The sequence below is a fragment of the Empidonax traillii genome, unplaced genomic scaffold (genome assembly GCF_003031625.1).
Source record: "Empidonax traillii isolate 1590-97213 ecotype Southwest subspecies unplaced genomic scaffold, ASM303162v1 scaffold482:size1200881, whole genome shotgun sequence".
Lineage (NCBI taxonomy): Eukaryota > Metazoa > Chordata > Aves > Passeriformes > Tyrannidae > Empidonax > Empidonax traillii.
Genome location: NW_020955675.1, coordinates 146,542 through 165,079, shown reverse-complemented (window position 1 = coordinate 165,079; position 18,538 = coordinate 146,542). Strand labels below are relative to the sequence as shown.

The following is an 18,538-nucleotide window of genomic DNA, read 5'->3' as shown; positions in this document are numbered from 1 at the left end:
GCTTCAAGTTTAATTAATTAGGGGTCACTTTTTGCTCTTATTAGTATTGTTTTCTCACTTAGAATCCTCTGTGATGATTGATTTGCAATTATAGAGGGCACAGAAGATGGACTTGGTATTTGGTAGTGCATGACTGATTAAACAGGTGTATGGAGGGGGAATAACAAACCCAGTCCAGTGGAACTGTGTTGAAACAGTGCTCTGGAACACTGTCTAAGTTTTCCTTAGGCTTTTGCTTAATTTCATAAAAGTTTTGGTCTCTAGAGAAAAAAAGATAGTGATGCTGAACTCTGAGTATCTAAAGGAAGCTGATGTTGTCATGGGGTAAGGGCAGCCCCTCAGATATAAATCTTTGATAAAATTGTTTACACATGGGAGGCCTCTTTGGAAAAGTAAAGTGAGAACCAGTGGGTCATTACATTTCATTACCAAAATCCTGATTGTCCAGATATTTATAAAATCTGTGAGCTTCTATCATAATTTGTCACGCTCGAGGCCCCAAAAGAATCAGAGTTCTGACAGACCTGTTGCCATCACCAATTGCAAGAAAACCTGAAAGATCTGCATGGAGACTAATCCAACAAAATAGCTATTTTAGCAATCCTTGCTGAAATGCTTTCCTTACTTATGGATTATTTTTATGTTGTTTCGCCAGGTTTGACACCACCATAGGCCCCCTTGTGTACGCTGACCAGTTCTTACAGCTCTCAATCAAACTGCCCAGCAGCAACATTTACGGGGTGGGGGAGCACGTGCACAAGCAGTACCGGCACGATGTCAACTGGAAAACCTGGCCCATGTTCAGCAGGGATATCGGCCCCTCTGGAGTGAGTCTGGCTGTGTTTCACCTCGTTCTTGGCAGAATGAAAATTTCTGGGGCACCCATTTCTCAGTAATTGTGAGGGTCTTTGTTGCCATTACCTCGATTTCATGAAGCAACAACCTGTATGTTTTAATTTAAGGGAGAACTTGTGTTTCACTGAAATGGGAGCTGTCCTAACAGAAATTAGAGGGTGAGATGACTATGTGTAGTTAATTAATAATTTGGAATTTGTACCCTTTACCCTGAGGCTCCTGCTCCCTTTTGTCTCTGGTTTGAAGACAGTTCTCATCTCCTTTGAGTGTAGACTCATTAAGTTAAAGTAACAGTGAACAGAATCAAGTTAGGCTGAGTTTAAAACACTCAGGTTCTGTTTCTTAATTAGACCTGAGTTTTCTTTTAGGAGAAGAAGCACATCTATTGCAGAAATTGCCAACATCTCTAAGGGGTTTTGCTGCTAATAATAACAACAGAAAAAAAAATAAAACCACAAAACAAACAACACACTAGAAAGGAAATGCAAAAGAAGCAAGACACTCTTATTTCCATAGATTACACATAAAATTATTACCTTGTAGGATTGACAGAAATACAGATCTGTGGTCAGAGGTGATGAAAGCACCTTTCAAGTTCTCCTGCTCTCTTGATGTGCACATCTATTACCCAGAAACAGTGCTGCAATATGTGCTGCCTTGCCTGCAGATCCATCACATCTGCTCACTTATACTATCTGTTTATTGGGGGAACCTTTGTTTTAATGGAAAATGTTCTCATAAAGGAGAATAACGCCAGGAAAGAGAAAACAGAACTGCAGGGGAGTGTCAGGATTGAAATGTTTGCTGCTTGCTCTCTTTTGAGACGTTTCAAGTTCTACCTGTGATAGATTTTGAACTATCCCAGAACAGGGATTGTTATTAGATTTTAGTCATCTTACCTGTTCTTTTTATCATTTTAGGAAATGCATAACTTATATGGAGTTCAAACTTTCTTCCTGTGTTTGGAAGACACCACTGGAGCCTCCTTTGGTGTTTTCTTAATGAATAGCAATGCCATGGGTAAGAAATCTTTGTAAAAATTAAAAGATAAAAGCTTCAACATTGGATTTCTTCTGATTCTCTTCTCTGCGGCATGTCAAGGAATGGAAATCTGGACATTTAAAAGAGCTATCTGAGTACATTTCCTCTTATTTGAAAGTTTGGTTGATGGCTCTGAGTTTTTTGGGTATTCTTGTTTTTTTCACTTCAGTAAATTTTCTAATCTGGAAAATTAGAAAGCTAATTTAGAGTGAGTTGGTCTACAGACTCAGTTTTGTGCACTCTTTTCTGGCAGAGTTTGTGGTGCAGCCTGCTCCAGCAGTGACCTACAGAACCATTGGTGGGATCCTGGATTTCTACATCTTCCTGGGGGACACTCCAGAGCATGTAGTCCAGCAGTACCTGCAGGTATCTTTGCCTACAGAGGCTGTGCATTGAACAGATTATTTAAAGTGCTTTTAAAGGGATTTATTTTGGTTTTGTTGTCTCTTTGTACGACAATGTGTGTTGACCCTATAACTGAAGACATAACTCAGTATATATCTAACTAACTGTTAATATCTCAATAATGTGAGTTCCTCCTATGACAAATCCCTGTGCCTAAGGCAATTTTATAGGATAAACAGTGTGCTTAATAACATGCTATGATTTTATTGTCATAAAATATTACTGGTATCTTTTGTACCTCTCAGGATCTGCTGAGATTTCAGTGACATTTTAAGGAATGGTCCTTGTCCCCGGATATTTTTATTTATTAAAATAAATTATTAAAAAAACCCAACCAACCAACAACTATTACATTTGGGAGTGAAAGGTCATTTAGTGTGTATTATTCAAGATTTGAGGAGTGTGGGTTCAGGGAAAGGGGCACTGATGGCACGTGGGATGTCTTCTCTCACCTTGCAGTTCGTGGGATTGCCATGGTTTCCCTCCTACTGGAGCCTGGGCTTCCAGCTGAGCCGCTGGAATTACGGCTCCCTGGAGGAGGTGATGAAGGTGGTGAACAGGAACAGGGACATTGGACTCCCTTATGTGAGTATGGGGTGAGGGGGGAGGACCCACAGAGCTGTTCAGCAGCTCAGTTGGAATTGGGAAATTTCTGAGGTCAAGGGTTTTTGTGCATTTTAATGGTAGACCCACTATCAGTGACTTGAGCCCTTCATTGTGATACTTTTATGCATCCAGCTGTATCCACTTTTCTTCTCATGTTACCTAATCCATGAAATAATTTTTTATTGTCCTATGGAGCCATGTATTATTCTTAATGGACAGTCAAAGGTAAAGTGCAATTAACTTTTAAAATTAGATTTTAGATGACATTAAACTGATGTCCTAATAGAATAAAAATGTCCTAATGTTAAGCGAAGAGTTGAGGAAGGAATGTTTGGATTTAAGGGAACAGCTCTTGAAGTCAGGCAACTGCAGTGGCACAGCCACATGCCCAGGTTTATTTGAAAGGGTGCCAATATATGCATTCATTTAAATTCTGTTAATTTAAATGCAGCTCTTTTTAGGCACTAAAGATGTGTCAGAACCATTAATTGGGGCTGTGAGTCCAAGGTGAGATGTTGCTTCCAAGTGGTCCTGACAGCAAACTCTCTGCCAGACTGCAACAAAGTCCCAACAGTAAATTCACCGTAAAACAAGCAGGAATTGTCAGAAGAAATTATTTTGGACTTACATAAAAATCTTTCCATGTCACTCCGTTTGTAAAAGATGAATTCCCTCCTCTTTCAGGATGTCCAGTTCACAGACATCGACTACATGGAGGGAAAGAAAGATTTCACGTACGACAAAGAGAAGTTTAGAGATCTCCCTCAGTTTGCAGAGTATATGCACAACTATGAACAGAAATACGTTATCATATTGGTGAGCATTTAATGACCTCTTTGCCCCCTTTAAACACTAATATTATAATTATTTATTTATTCTTTGGTAACTATTGCATTTCTTGCTTGTAATGATGAATGGGGTGTGTGCTGGTTTCTTCTTTTATTCCTGTTTTCTGATTTTTTTTTTTGGTTTTTTGTTTTTTTTTTTTTTAGGATCCTGCCATTAGCACACAAAACCTGGTGGATGGAAGCGCCTATGGAAGCTACGTCAGGGGAACAGAGAGAAAAGTCTGGGTTAATGAATCCGACGGAGTAACAGCCTTAGTGGGGGAGGTAATTGTGGTTTTCTGCACTTGATCTCAGTTTGTTGTCACTGTTTTGCTTTAATTTAGGGCAGGAGCCTCCTTTAAAACTCTCATTTCTAAGTTGCTTCTTTCAGTAATATTGCTACCAATGAGAGCACTCAGACTATGAAAATTCTCAACCTTTCTTTTTCTTTTTTTTTTTTTTAATTTTTTACATTAAAAAAGTGAGTTTTGACATTCAAATTTTTTTGCATTAAAACTAATTACTTTTTCACATTTTTACATTTTAATTTTTATTTTTCCAATAGAAATAAAATTATATTGCTATAAAGATTACATTACAATTAAATTTACATTACAATTAAAATTATATTTTTTCATGTTAACCCTAATTTTTTTTTTTACATTGAAAGATAGTTTGAAAACTCCTATTTATTTTCAGTAATAACTAATGAGCCAGCTCCCATATTACACTTTTAATTTATAATTTTATGTTACACTGAGAAACTTTTCAGCTGTGCATTTCTCCTTTCATGACTGGCGAGAAGAATTACTGACAACTCCAAATCTAAGAAGTTCATTCTCTCTCTCTCCCTCTTTCAAGGTCCACTCTGACATGGGCAGTTCTATGATTCTATGAAGTTTTTTTAACATAATTTAGTTTATATCTTATAATAATATTTATAATATCATAAGTTTAATTAATTACTCCCCCTTTAATATTTGCAGGTGTGGCCAGGGGAAACCGTGTTCCCAGACTTCACCAACCCAGAGTGTACGAGCTGGTGGGCGGAAGAATGCAAATTATTTTATGACACGGTGCCATACGATGGAATCTGGATTGTAAGTAACTCAGAATTGCCATTTTAATTTTTCCTATTCAAAGCAGTCAAGGGTGGGTGAATACTGAATTCAATTTGCCTTGAATGAGAAAGGTTTACTCTTAGGCACCTGAAATCTGGGCAGGGTGTGTCTGTTCCCTGGCGCTGAACTTGGACTTTAAATTTGAATTTTAAATTTGAATTTTAAATTTGAATTTTAAATTTGAATTTGAGTCCTGAGTTCTGGCATTTAAATGCTGGGGTTTGGATGTTCAGTGACACTTAAATGCTTTAGCTGATGAACCGCCCTGCTCAGTGAATATGTGCTAAATAGATCCTGAATACAGAACATATTCCATATAAACTATGGATCTATGCCCCAATTACCTCATAGAATTCCCACTGTTCCATCTGAGTTGCTATTCCAGAGAAGGCTTTGGAAAAATCAGGATTCCTAGAGAAGTTCTCCCCCAAAAAGACTAAAATACAGCCTGGCACGGTGGATTTTAGGGTACAGCTCATGGAAATCAGATTAAGAACCCTTTTGACTGGTCAAATTAGTTTTTTGGGTTTATTTTAAGGAATAACCTGTAATAAAGCTTCTAAAATTGGGCTCCTGAAGGAAATTTATACTTAAACTACTCAATCCCTGTCTCAGCAACAATTCAAAATCAACCAGTTTGGCAAACTCCAGTGCCTCAGCTGCCCTGTGGGTGGTGGGGTGGCCCTGGGTGGGCACCAAAGCTGCTCCATCACGGACCTTCTCAGCTGGGAAGAAAATATAGGGGAGAAAAAAAATACAGCAAAAGGCTTGTGGATCAAATTAAGGACGGGGAGGGATCAGTCAGTAATCCAGTGAGGTGGTGGAGGCCCCATCCCTGACAAGGCAGGTTGGACTCCGTGATCTCAGAGGTCTTTTCCAACCCTAATGACTCTGGGATTCTCTGGTTCTGTGATTCCCATCATGGGCAAAACAGTCTCAATTTGGGGGAAAAAAATGAATTTAATTTCTTACTGATCAGGTCAGAGCAGGTGATGAGAAATAAAAATCAGATCTTAAACCCCCTATTTCCTTAAAGGATAAGAGACTACAATGGAAGAAATACAATGGATGACTTTTTTTTTTTTTAGGAAAATATGCTTATGGAAATTTTATTACATCCTGCATCTTTCCTTTTCAGGATATGAATGAAGTATCCAACTTCATTAAAGGCTCAAAACGTGGCTGTGAACAGAATGACTTAAACTACCCTCCTTACACTCCCAGTAAGTCCATCTACTTTAATTAGAAAGTAAGATACATATATATTTATATATAAAATAAATTACAAATGATTGTGAAATTATCTTCAAGGATACAACATGATTTTACTGCAGTTCTTATGGGAGGGGTTTGAACATTCCTATGGACAGAAAATCCATGTCTAATTTAGGTGTAGTTTGTACAACTGCATTTTTTCTCTTGTGGAATTATTACTGAATATTGATGTCTGATAATGTAGAGATCCTCTGACACTATCTGTGGTTTTTTTAGATGTATCCAGAATTAAAATAGAGTTCATAGCTTGCATTTAGTAGTAAATTTAAGTCACCTTTTCCAACGTGATGTCAGATGGTGATTCAGAAACTTAAGAGCAAAGTTCTCAGTTATTCCTTGCAAGGGGCAGAGCTCAAGAGTGGGAATATCACAGAGCAAAGATGGATCAAACCAACAGCCAAGAGCAGCACTCTTGTTTTGTGATAGTTCTACCGCTTTATTGAAAAATTAAAGATAAAAAAAGGGGCTTTTGAACATCATGACTGTGCATTAAAGAAAAGATTGGAAATATTATTAATAAAAATGTACCTTAAAAATGATGTTTGTGTTATTTTTTTCAAGGAATTCTCGACAGGCTGATGTTTTCCAAGACGGTGTGCATGGATGCAGTGCACACGTGGGGGAAGCACTATGATGTCCACAGTCTCTACGGATATTCCATGGGCATATCCACACAGAAGTAAGGAATGCATCCTAAAACCTTCACAAAAAGGTTTCAAACCCACTGACTCGAGTTGGGGGGGAAAGCCACGAATTGGTTGTCAGAGCTGTGTTAAAAGATTATTTCAAACTAACATCCTGAACTTTGCAAAAATACACCTTGTTTACTGTAAGGGAGCCCACGTCCCTGGGATGAATAATTAGTGTAAATCAGTGCAAATCTGCTTTCTATGGAACTATGAATGTCTGAGTTGTCTTTGCATAATTCCAGTCTCATTTCCTTTCAAGAGCCATCGAGAGAGTGTTTCCTGGAAAGAGGAGCTTCGTTCTTTCGAGGTCCACTTTTGTGGGATCAGGAAAGCAAGCAGGACACTGGCTGGGAGATAATGCAGCAACGTGGGATCACCTAAGATGGGCAATACCTGGAATGCTGGAGTTCAACCTCTTCGGATATCCCTATGTATGACATCACTTTGTGCCATCCTTTCAAAACCCGGGGACGAGCAGCAACTCCAGCTTTGTGATAACACATTATCTGATCAAGCACTATCTAGATAACCATCCTACATTTTCAGTTCCAAATTAACCCTCTTTAGGAATCTGGTTTCAGCCTTTTTAATTTTCCCAATTATTGATTTTTGGTTTAGGCCATTATTTTGATTACTGTATGTCTAAGATGAGATAAATGCGAGTAACAAATTTACTGTCTTATATCTCTCAAGCTGCCTGTTATTTCCAGTAATTCTTAAACATTAGTGAGAAATGTGAAACACTTAATGGTTTTCTCATCATTTCAAATTAAGTAGTGACATCCATTTATGAGAGAAATAGCCAAATTCCTTTCAATGGTTTAAATTTGCATGACTTTGGAGATTTTTGGCCTAATGTCTGCAAAGTATCACCAAGCAAGAAGGTAAAGATTTGGAAGAAATAGAATGATGGAGGCAGCATTACCTTGTCAGTTTAATTTTTTTTTTGGACAGAACAACTGAATTTGGAAGAAAAAAGGCAACACAAATGTGTTGAGTGGCTTAGTCACTCTGATTGTCAGTCAAGGTTGAATGAATGCACCTTGTGCAGAGATTTGAGATGCAACACCCTGCACATCCAACACATTCTGCTTTTGTTTAAAGATTGGAGCAGACATTTGTGGCTTCTTTGACAACACCACAGAAGAACTTTGCCGGCGCTGGATGCAAGTGGGAGCATTTTACCCCTTTTCCAGGAACCACAATGCTGAGGGGTACATAGTAAGTTGTGCTTTTCCTTAAAAATTGCTTTCTGTTACACAAGCAGTTTTCCTTTAATGTCATTTTTAATCATTGCTATCACTGGCCAGCTTGAGAACAGCAGAACCTGAAGTTCTCCTCATGAAGTCTCACATCTGAGAGGTTCAGCTTCATGAAGGTTGATTGAGGATACACTTCTTTGGCAACAGTGTCATCAGTAGTTCTGATTGTTAAGGGCTGTGTGACTCCTGGGAGCCCCTTGGCACGGGCCTGCCTGCCAGGATAAAACCTGGACTAACCCTGGAGTGCCCTCCTTGCAGATGGGGAAGGAAGGATGTGCAGGGGGAGCCCAGAGGGGCAGGACCTCGGGCCAAACCACCAGAAAGACAAATTCCAGCTTCTCTGAAAAGCAGCAGCCACTTCTCACACATTTCACAGAAGGTTTTCTACGTGCTGGAAATAACAAACCGCTCTTTGTTTTCAGTCTCAAGACCCGGCTGCGTTTGGAGCTGACTCGGTGCTGGTGAGCAGCTCCAAGCACTACCTGAACATTCGCTACACGCTGCTGCCCTACCTGTACACCCTCTTTTACAAAGCCCACACTCAGGGAGACACAGTTGTACGGCCGCTTCTGCACGAGTAAGTTTGCTCATCAGCCCGTGGGACAGTTTTTTAACGAAATCTAGACACTTTAGGTGCCGTGAGATGCTTTTTGCACTCCTGTACCCTGTGAAAATGGACACTGGGTGGTCTCTTCCCAAGTGATGAAATTCTGCTTCGGAGTCGTAAGAAGGCAGTTTTTATATGACTCTCTTTAGTCATGGTTCTACACAATCAGTAACCTGAAACCTTGGGATTGCTGCTGATGGTATAGATCACCAAAAAAAAATACAGTTACTTCTTTATTCTTCCCATGTGTCCAGGTTCTACTCAGACGAAGCAACGTGGGACATCAGCTGGCAGTTCCTGTGGGGTCCTGGGCTGATGATTTCCCCTGCACTTGATCCAGTAGGTTTGGCTGTTTTGGGATCCACCTTGTAAGCACATGACAAGGCACAGGAACATGATGAGTCACCACTTTTCCCCTTCCATTTATTGCTCCCGATGAGAAAGCCCCCAGCACGCTTTTATCCCTTCTGAAATGGAAAACCTTGCACTTAAACCCCACTCCTGGATATAAAGAAGACATGGACATACTTCTGGATATGATCTGGTTCACTGGGTTAGAAGCATTGTGACTTTGGGTGGCTTGCAATGAGCTGCCACTTTGCAGAGCAGTGATTTAGTTGCCTCCCAGTGGCTTTGCAAAAGTTGTGCTTGGATTGTGCTCTCCTCCTTTCTGGGCATCACCCTAAAAACCAGGAATGTCCGAGTATCAATGATTTTTCTCCCAGTGAACTTTAGTTTTATCCGAATATAGAGTTTATTTGATGAAGTTGCCCTGAAATATGAGTGTTGCTTCTTTGTTCACCTTCCAGGGAGTGAATGTCACCCGCATCTACCTCCCTGACGCACCATGGTATGGGTTTGAGACGGTAAGGAAATGCAGAGGGCACTTTGGGGGTATTTTCTGAATGGCAATGGGATTAAATTGGATTGGCAGCCCTGCTGTGGTGACAGAGACCTAAAGCAAAGCCTGTGGGAAGGAGATGGTGAGATGAGGGATGAAGGGTGGTGGGGTGAGCTCATGAATCAACACCTCAAGAAAGGGCTCAGATATGGGACATTAGATCATAATAATATGCACTATTTGATCTTTATGTGCCCGTTAGCCCAGAGATATTTACAGAACCTCAGCTCTTTCTAAAGGGGAGAATTCTGATGGAACTCAGGACTGAAGAAAGCACTCCCAGCAGTGAGTGACACCACATTACCTGTTCTCTTTTCCATCTCTGTCAAAAAGGGCGAGCCGGTGGTTTTGAGGAAAATGTGGTACAATTTAAGTACACCAGCGGACAAAATCGGAGTCCATTTGAGAGGAGGATACATTTTCCCCACCCAAAAACCAGGCAACACGACAGTTGCAAGGTATTCCTCAAAACTGAACGCGATTTGATGGTTTGTTTTTATTTTTCCAAGACTGGGCTGAATGACTTTCGGGTTACAAATAAGTAGCAGCTCGTTATATTTAGCATTTTCACCCCGAAATCTGGGAATAATGTGAGCCAAACCTCACTTCCACAGCTGTTGATTGTTACAGGTTCAGTTTGCATGGCAATTTGTATCAATGTTTTAAGGTTGCTTAGATATTTGTTATACATGTAAGTCTCTCTTTCCACAGCCGCAAGAATCCAATGGGACTTATAATTGCCCTGAATAGTGATAATAGTGCTGTTGGGGACTTGTTCTGGGATGATGGGGAATCTACAGGTGAGCAGTTCTCAATGGTGGAATGAATATAATTAACAAAGCATAAAAAAAGCACAAGTTTCAGTGTTCCTGCTGGTTTCATGGAGGAAAAAAGGGTTGCTCGTATGTCGATAGTTTTTCATCATTTTTTATGTAGAAAACTGTAAATATTAATAGTGTAAGGTAAAAGTCACCACTGAATTCCATGCAAGTAAAGAAAAAAAAAAAAAAGAGGCACAAATCTCTAATTTGAGGTTAAACCTCTAGTTTGAGGTTTTAGCTTCCAGTAAAGTTCATGCTTTTGGAATCCATGCACATGTAAGGAAAGCAGAGCTCATTCTGGAGCATTGGAAAGATAAGAGTGAAGTCAGAGTTTAGGTTTTAGGCTTTCAGGGAAACAATTTACTTGTGAGGAGAGTATTTAATTTTTATTTTTTTTTTATTAAGTGGAAAAAACTGCCAGATTGACTCAACTTTTCTATTTCTTTTTCCTGTTCTTGAGTTATTTTCTCTCTCATGTTTCCATGGTGTTTATTAATATCATCATGTTGTTATGAAAAATCCTTATTTAGGGTGCGTTAAAGGGTTAGTTTTCACCCAAACATCTGTGTTTAAGAGAAGATAAAAAGGAATGCCAGTAAAATAACAATCAGTCCATTTTCAGAAAGCTGATTTCAAGAACTTCTGAAAAATTTGGCAAAAGTGGATCTCCTGGGAGGCTGGCCCAGGAGAAAAAAAGAAGAAGAGAAATTTCAGTTCCTCAAGAAACATGAGTAAATATTTGAGTTGCTTAGTGCAGCTTCTGAATGCAGTAATGATAATAATTAACAATTTATTGGTCTCTGGCAGTGGCACAGTCCTGGTTTTAATTCTATCCTTTTCTACACTGTAAGTGTAATTTCTTTCTTTACCTTTTAGGTACCATTGAGAATAAAACCTACCTTTTCTATGAGTTTACATGTTCCGATGTAAGTATTTTATTTTCAATGATCTTATTTTCGAGTTTTGATTTCTATCCAGTGTCTTCCAAGAGCATTCTCTTCTCCCTCCTTATTTTCCTCTGAGAAACAAAATATTCGACAAAGTCAAAGAGGAATCATGTTCAAAATACTGTAATTTAACAGGGATGAAATCTGTTGTCTTTTTTTCCTGCTAGTTAATGTAAGTAAGTAAAGAACAATTTCCTTTCACATAATAAAAATTCAGCATGATGTTTCTTGAGAGAGAAAATTATGAAGCATCAGTGGCAGTTAAAACAGAGTCAAAAAAGAGGTGCATGTAGAGGTTTTGATTATAAAAATAGTGGAAACTTAAAAAAAAAAATTGATTTTTTTTTTTAATACAGTTGAAGGACTCCAAAGAGTGAGGAAAACCCACACCTTGTCTGAACCCCCGGAAACTCCATAGTAATTAAGTTTTATTGTGTTAATTGTTTAAGCTGAAACCTCCTGGGCAGGGTTCTTTTACACCAGGGTGGAGTCCTGAGAGTGTTTCTATTCAATATTGACTGGAGTTATCATATAACAAGGATTGCAAGCAACATGATAACATATTATTTGTATAATAATAATACTATCTGCCAGAGGAATTCATTCCTTTGCCATGATGGAATATCATGAGACAAGTGAGTGAATTCAGAGGAACACGAGTGGAAGAACATGGCTTAGTAATCTCTTTTTTTTTCTTTTTAGTCAGAAGTAATCAAAGAATCATTTGTAGATAAGAAACCGCAGCTGCTGTTGGGGTTTGAAACCAAATCATCGCTTGACTGTCATGACACTGAATTAAAAATTAACCTTAAGTGTCACGTGGAGAGCAGTAAGGGAGTTCTACGCTGGCACATGTGGCAGACTCCTAATCTAATAATAATTAATGAAATTGAGCAGGAAATGGCATTTTTATATCAAGAAAAGTGAATAAGAACCTTTGCTTGTTCAAACCCAGTGAGATCATGGTCGAGTGACTTTTACCTGCCCTGTCACAGACACACCCCAGCCTTTTTATTGCCCAAAAAAGCAAAAAGAAAGGAAGCTGAAATATAGTCTTGAAGCATATTACACACATGGGAGAAAAGCATTATTGTGACAACAACCAGCAGAGAAAGAATTATTATGTTAGGAAAATCAGATTGGCTTACTTTGTGCTACAATACGAAAATCTGATCAGAAAGAAACAGTTAAACCAAGAGGACTTTTGGCAGATTTTTTTTTTAATAAAAACGTGTCCACTCTTTTTCAGAATTCTCTGGTCATGAATGTTACATTCAACAACTACAACGATCCAAACAACTTGAAATTTGAAGAAATCAAGATCTATGGAGTGACCCGGGAAATAACAGCAGTCACTGTGTATCAGAACGACGTTGTGCAGAATGACCCACTTAACATCACCTACGATGCTGCGAACCAGGTAAAACAATATCAGGAATATGGAAAGTAAACATATTTCAAAGTGCATCAGTTTTGGTTTATGTATTGCAAAGGACAGCCCTCAGTGCTAATGCTGTTTCAACAAAATACAACGTGAGTTTTAATGCAGAATGAAAGTAAAATTGCATTCAACTCTGCTGTGTAAAAGTGCATCCAAGTTGTGCTCTCAGACCCTCAGTGCAGCAAGCAGTTTATTATTATTTATTATTATTCATATTAACTCATGGATTTATTCCTGTTTGCTTCCAAGGAAGCTGTGGGATTAACTCAATTTTTTTTTAGATTCCTAATTTTTCTCATTTTTGCCTGCCAGAGTATCTGTTGTGTGCGTTTGTAAAAGTGAGACTCGATCAAATATTACAGGACAGGGGGTTCTGTGAGTTGTCAAGTCACGAAGTGCATTATCCTTGAGCACCAGCACCTCTGCTGACTGAAGAAAAGGTGGTTGGGATGTGACATTTAATAACTGTTTATTGTTTAATATGTACAGGCTGCTCTTATAACAGGACTTCAGCTTGAACTGGGAAAATCTTACACATTAAAATGGCAGCAGGGCCAAAGTCTCAGTGAAAGGTTTGATTGTTATCCCGATCTTGATCCAACAAAGGAAAAATGTGAACAGCGCGGCTGTGCCTGGGAAGTAAGTAATTATTTCTCTAAACTAACAAGACAGAAAGATTTCCAGAGCCAGAGCTTTTTCTTTGGGCTTGTTATGGAATAAAAAGCACTTTAGCAGATTTATCAACTTTAAATGAAGTGGGGGCACAGACCTCAGCTGGCCTGTACCTGCTGGATTTTGTTCTCCTCACTGGTTGGCAACTGGGTAAACTCTCCCAAAGCACATCAGAAATTGAGGAAAAATGTGGTATTTTTTGAAAGATGGAAAGAAATAGTATTAGAGTCATGGGAAAGGATAATAACACCTTCAGCTGCCTCTTCTGCTTCACTGGCACCGTGGCCTGCAAGGCTCATCCCCTTTGTCTCACCTTCACAGGCACTGAGGGGCATTAGAAATCAAATCAGTTCCTCTGGATCTCAGTTTGAGGGGAAATCCTTGAATCTCCTGGAAATTTTGATTCTGATGTGACCTTCATTGTTTATATCCATGTCAAGGAGCTCTTTCCAAATCCCAATCTCTGACATGGAGTTGTTTAACACACTGTTTTATTTATTAATATCCCACAGCTCTAAACCTGGCAGGGTTGAACTTCAGAGGGTCCCTCCAACCAAATTACTCCAAGCTCCTCTAAATCCAGAAATGCACATCTTGGGTTTATCCCCCAAAAATGATGGCCAAATTTCTCTGCTGGGGCTCTTGAAACAGCAACAGCTGAAGGGGCTGAGGAACTCTCCGGGTTTTGTTGTACTAATAATAGAGGGGGGTTGGGTTCTCTTTTCTGGGAATTTTGGATATTTAGAAATGTTAGGAGATATTAGATAAGTAGAGTGCAATTTTCAGTGAAGGTTTTAAGGGTAATTTGTATGAATAAAGCCACTGGAAAGATCTCTGGTATTGCCTGAATATCTTGATGGGTTTTGGGCACAGTACCTCGAAGGCAGTGGGAGACCAGAGAGCAACAGGGTTGAAAGGGAGGAAACTTTAGGAATTTCAACAGGCCAAGATTAAACCATGTTGTGGGATTGAGCTGAAGATCACAGGGACAGGGAAATTAAATCCATCAAGGCTTCAGTTTCCTGACTGAACTATCTGTACAACCTTCACTGGATTGTTTTATTACATCTGATTTAGTGTGCAGATCAATGGATTTTGTGTTATTTCTTTATTGTTGGTAGTTGCATTAAGCGTTCCCTCAAATCCTACATTTGGCAGATGACTGATAAAACCAGGATTCCGTGCTGTAACTATTAAAAAAATGTCTCCCTAACCTGTAACTTTCTGTTTGCATCAGGAAACGTCAAACCCAGGTGTCCCTCCCTGCTACTACACCTCTGCCAACCCTTTCTACCTGGAGAACCTCCAGTACTCCCCCACAGGGGTTGTGGCTGACCTGACTTTTGACAGTGCCAGGGTCAGAGCTAACGAGGCTGCCACTGCTCCAATCAGCACTCTGCGCCTGGAGGTGATATATCACCTCGACAACATGCTGCAGTTCAAGGTAATCCCACCCCACAACTCCCAGGAGTGTCGAATATTGCTAAAAAAATTACCTTGCTTATGGAAATGACAACAGCTGGTTATAGTCAGGTTTCTGTTACACAGGCAGCAGCACCTTTGCCTAAATTTGTTTCTCCTTCTAAGGAATTATTTGCTGTTGCTCTCTGCTTGCATCTTTTTTTCTCGTCCTGGAATTCTGGGCTCAGTTTTACAATGAAATGAATCAAAGGTGTAATGTCAGTGTACGTGTGAAATGTCAACCAGAAACTTTGAAACCGAAAGTATTTTGTTAACATACAGGTAAATTTATCTGTGAGTGTTACCAGGACTCTACACCTTGTTTTTACATCCATTATTCTACTTCTGTTCTAAATTTTTCGATACACTGTTGTTAACTGTCATTTATTGCCATGCATTTAGCAATGCTGAACTAAGTGTGATGCCATAAAATGATCAGGCATCAAAAACTAACTTATTTCAACTTTCAGAATACAGGAATCATTAAAAAGGGCTCTCTAGAAGCTGAGGAAAAGATTAATTACAAAGATATTTACCACACGCAGAAAGTATATGCCGATATTTTCAATATAAGTACATACTTGAAATTCATACAGATAATTAGACCTAAAATAAATCCTTAAGGGATTTTTTTTCCCCAAACAAAATCCTGTGAAATAATTGTGAGGAAAATGTATTGAAAGAAAATAGTCAGAAAGGGTTAGAAAATCACAGCAAGTGTTTTAAAATTCATGTCAGATTTCTCTTACTGTTCTAGGCAAGGTTTCAAATACCTTGCTTATTGGAATAAATTGATTTCTCCTTCACAGATCTATGATCATCAAAACCCACGCTATGAGGTTCCAGTCCCACTAAATCTCCCCAGCTCCCCAACAAACTCGAGCCAGAGCCGACTTTATCAAGTAGCCCTTCAGATACAACCCTTTGGAATAGAAATTCAGCGCCACAGCACGGGCACAGTCATGTGAGTCACTGTCGCTTTGTTATTTTATTTTATTTCACCTGTGGGTTTTTTAGCTCTTTTCAAGCCAAACTCTTCTCTTGTGCTGGAGTGAGGGACGCGGACAACTCCATCGGGTGTTCCTACGCTCCCTAAAATATTCCTTAGGTGACCACAGCACTGATCATTAAGGACGGACCATTTGGTTCAGTTTTGGGGAATGGTTAGGAAAAAAAAACTACATAGAAGGAAGTAATGTCTCAACTAACTTGTAGATGGGTTTTGGTACATGACAGGAGCTTCATTTCTTTCTCTGATTAATTCAGAGCTAGAAAACAGAGAAAAATGGTGTTAGCAGTTGCGTGCTATGGTTTTTATTTAAAAAGAAAAACCAGTTATTTCCATTTTTAAAGTTCTCAAAACTTAATTGGAAGCTGAATTCCTTTTTTCCAACCAGAGTAATAATCCAACCTGCAGTTCAAGCTCCCGGAACAATGTAATTCTTTGGCAGAGCACCACGAGGTTACATTTTGATTTCTATCTCCAAAGATGCTGATTTACAAACAACTGTGACCTGTGAATGCAATTTCAGTGTGACCTGCACAAAAAGTTCAGTGACCTGTAAAAAGCACCTGATTTTCTCTATTCCACGTGGCACCAGTGCTCGGTCTGGGAGGAAAATGCTGTCCTGAAACCCATTTTGTCACTAAATTGCCAAAATAAAGTGTCATTTGATGGCCATGATACCTGTGCATAATATCTCTCTCTCAGAGAGAGGCTTTGTGTCTCTAAACTGTTTATCAATTCTTAGACACCCCTGTTTCATGTGCTTTAAGTTTTCTTGATAACCGCAACAGTTTTATTCCCTTTTTACTGAAGAGTGAGATTTTCAGAGGCAGAGAGCAGCCTAAAAAAAAAAAAAAAAAAGGAAAAAAAAAGTGTCTGCTGGCTCAACACAGCACTGAGGCCACTCTTCTCATTTTAGCTGGGATTCAACCCTGCCCACCTTCACGTTCAGCGACATGTTCATCCAGATTTCCACCCGCTTGGCGTCCCAGTACATCTACGGGTTTGGGGAGGCGGAAAAGGTCACCTTCCGACACGACGTGAACTGGCACACCTGGGGAATGTTCACCAGGGATCAGCCCCCTCGTGTAAGTACCAGAAAACACGACCTTTGGACCGCTAGGTCCGATGCTCAGAGGTGTTCAGTAGGACACACCCGTTGGCTTTGCTCCCATTTTGTGGGGCTCATAATCTGGATGGTCTCAGTGGGAAAGGTCTTCTGTAGAAATGTTCCTCGAGGTCTGCAAGACCAGTGTGTGAGCTGCTGTTAGAAGTGGCTTAGAAATAACAGCACATTCCTCCTTTTTTATTATTCTGAAAGTTAGGCATGAGTCAGGGCAACTCCTACTATCTGGGGGTTAATTTAGTACCTATAGGGGCAAATCAGCAATCCTTTGTCTGTGTGTTTACTGCTGTTATTTCCTATGAGATCCCACACTTGCAATTTTTACTGGGAATGACCGATGGAATTGGTGGTCAATTATAGCTCTAATTCCCAGGTCAGGTTTGAACACATTTTTGAGAAAATGAAAGGTAGCAAAATGTCAGCAGCCTCTGCTGAGCACATAAACCCCTGGTCCTGACTGAAAAGGGAAAGTTTTGTCCTGAGGAAGGACCTTCTCATTAGTGAGTTTTAAGGGCAGTAACACCTTTGCTTTCCTTCCTGCCTGGGCTGTCTGAACAAGGCTGACTGGAATTGTGAAGCTGGGAAGTAGATATGTTTTGTAGGTGTGTAGAGTTTAGGTATGTGATTTTGGAGTTTATTTCTTGTATCTTTGGCAGTTGCGCCTCATCTTTTCTTGATTGCATTACTAAATGTAAATAAGCAAATGCTTGTGATGTTTCCCTGCTAGAACGTGTTTTATTTTATTTGCAGTACAAGCTGAATTCCTATGGTTTCCATCCATTTTACATGGCTCTTGAAGAGGATGGCAATGCCCACGGGGTTCTCTTGCTTAACAGCAATGCAATGGGTAAGAAAACCTTCACTTTATTTTGCAGAATCAAGGAATGGTTTTGGGTTGGAAGGGACCTTAAAAGTCATTTCATTCCACCCCCCCTGCCATGAGCAGGGACACCTTCCGTTATCCCGGGTTGCTCCAAGTCCCATCCAACCTGGCCTTGGACACTTCCAGGGATACAGGGACAGCCACAGGGACATTTCGCCTTCTCTGAGGAACCTGTGCCAGGGCCTCACCACCCTCACAGGGAAGAATTTCTTCCCAATATCCAATCCAAAACTACTCTCTGTCAGTTTAAGATCATTGCCCCTTGTCCCATCACTCCAGGCCCTCCAAAACAGACTCTTTCCATCTTCCTCGATGTGTTTTATTTTTACGGTCAGTGCTTTGCAGCAGTGGCAAATCCAGGTGCCCTGTTCTCACTTCCCTCCCCTCCATTCCCCAGATGTGACTTTGCAGCCAGCCCCTGCCCTGACATACCGGACAACCGGAGGGATTCTCGACTTCTACATGTTCTTGGGCCCGACGCCAGAGCTGGTTGTCCAGCAGTACACTGCAGTAAGATCCCTGTTCTCATGCAGACTCATGCTGGGTTTGGGTTGCCTGGTTTGTGCCCTCTTCACCTGCTCACCACAAATAT

At 39.9% G+C, this 18,538-nt stretch overlaps 1 protein-coding gene across 2 annotated transcripts in view; it reads left to right on the top strand.

The window, feature by feature from the left end:
* The window catches only part of SI (sucrase-isomaltase), a 42,493-nt gene that overhangs the window by 7,067 nt on the left and 16,888 nt on the right, over nt 1-18,538 (top strand). For both annotated transcript variants that reach the window (XM_027896134.1, XM_027896133.1), the window contains exons 6-29: nt 656-827; nt 1,776-1,875; nt 2,150-2,262; nt 2,761-2,886; nt 3,592-3,723; nt 3,900-4,019; nt 4,721-4,834; nt 5,994-6,078; nt 6,692-6,809; nt 7,079-7,250; nt 7,924-8,040; nt 8,504-8,658; nt 8,943-9,027; nt 9,498-9,554; nt 9,923-10,047; nt 10,301-10,389; nt 11,287-11,336; nt 12,607-12,777; nt 13,288-13,437; nt 14,708-14,914; nt 15,741-15,895; nt 16,857-17,025; nt 17,814-17,910; nt 18,344-18,456. In XM_027896134.1, the coding sequence (XP_027751935.1) occupies nt 656-827; nt 1,776-1,875; nt 2,150-2,262; nt 2,761-2,886; nt 3,592-3,723; nt 3,900-4,019; nt 4,721-4,834; nt 5,994-6,078; nt 6,692-6,809; nt 7,079-7,250; nt 7,924-8,040; nt 8,504-8,658; nt 8,943-9,027; nt 9,498-9,554; nt 9,923-10,047; nt 10,301-10,389; nt 11,287-11,336; nt 12,607-12,777; nt 13,288-13,437; nt 14,708-14,914; nt 15,741-15,895; nt 16,857-17,025; nt 17,814-17,910; nt 18,344-18,456 (2,992 nt within the window). The remainder of the gene's footprint in view (nt 1-655; nt 828-1,775; nt 1,876-2,149; nt 2,263-2,760; nt 2,887-3,591; nt 3,724-3,899; nt 4,020-4,720; nt 4,835-5,993; nt 6,079-6,691; nt 6,810-7,078; nt 7,251-7,923; nt 8,041-8,503; nt 8,659-8,942; nt 9,028-9,497; nt 9,555-9,922; nt 10,048-10,300; nt 10,390-11,286; nt 11,337-12,606; nt 12,778-13,287; nt 13,438-14,707; nt 14,915-15,740; nt 15,896-16,856; nt 17,026-17,813; nt 17,911-18,343; nt 18,457-18,538) is intronic.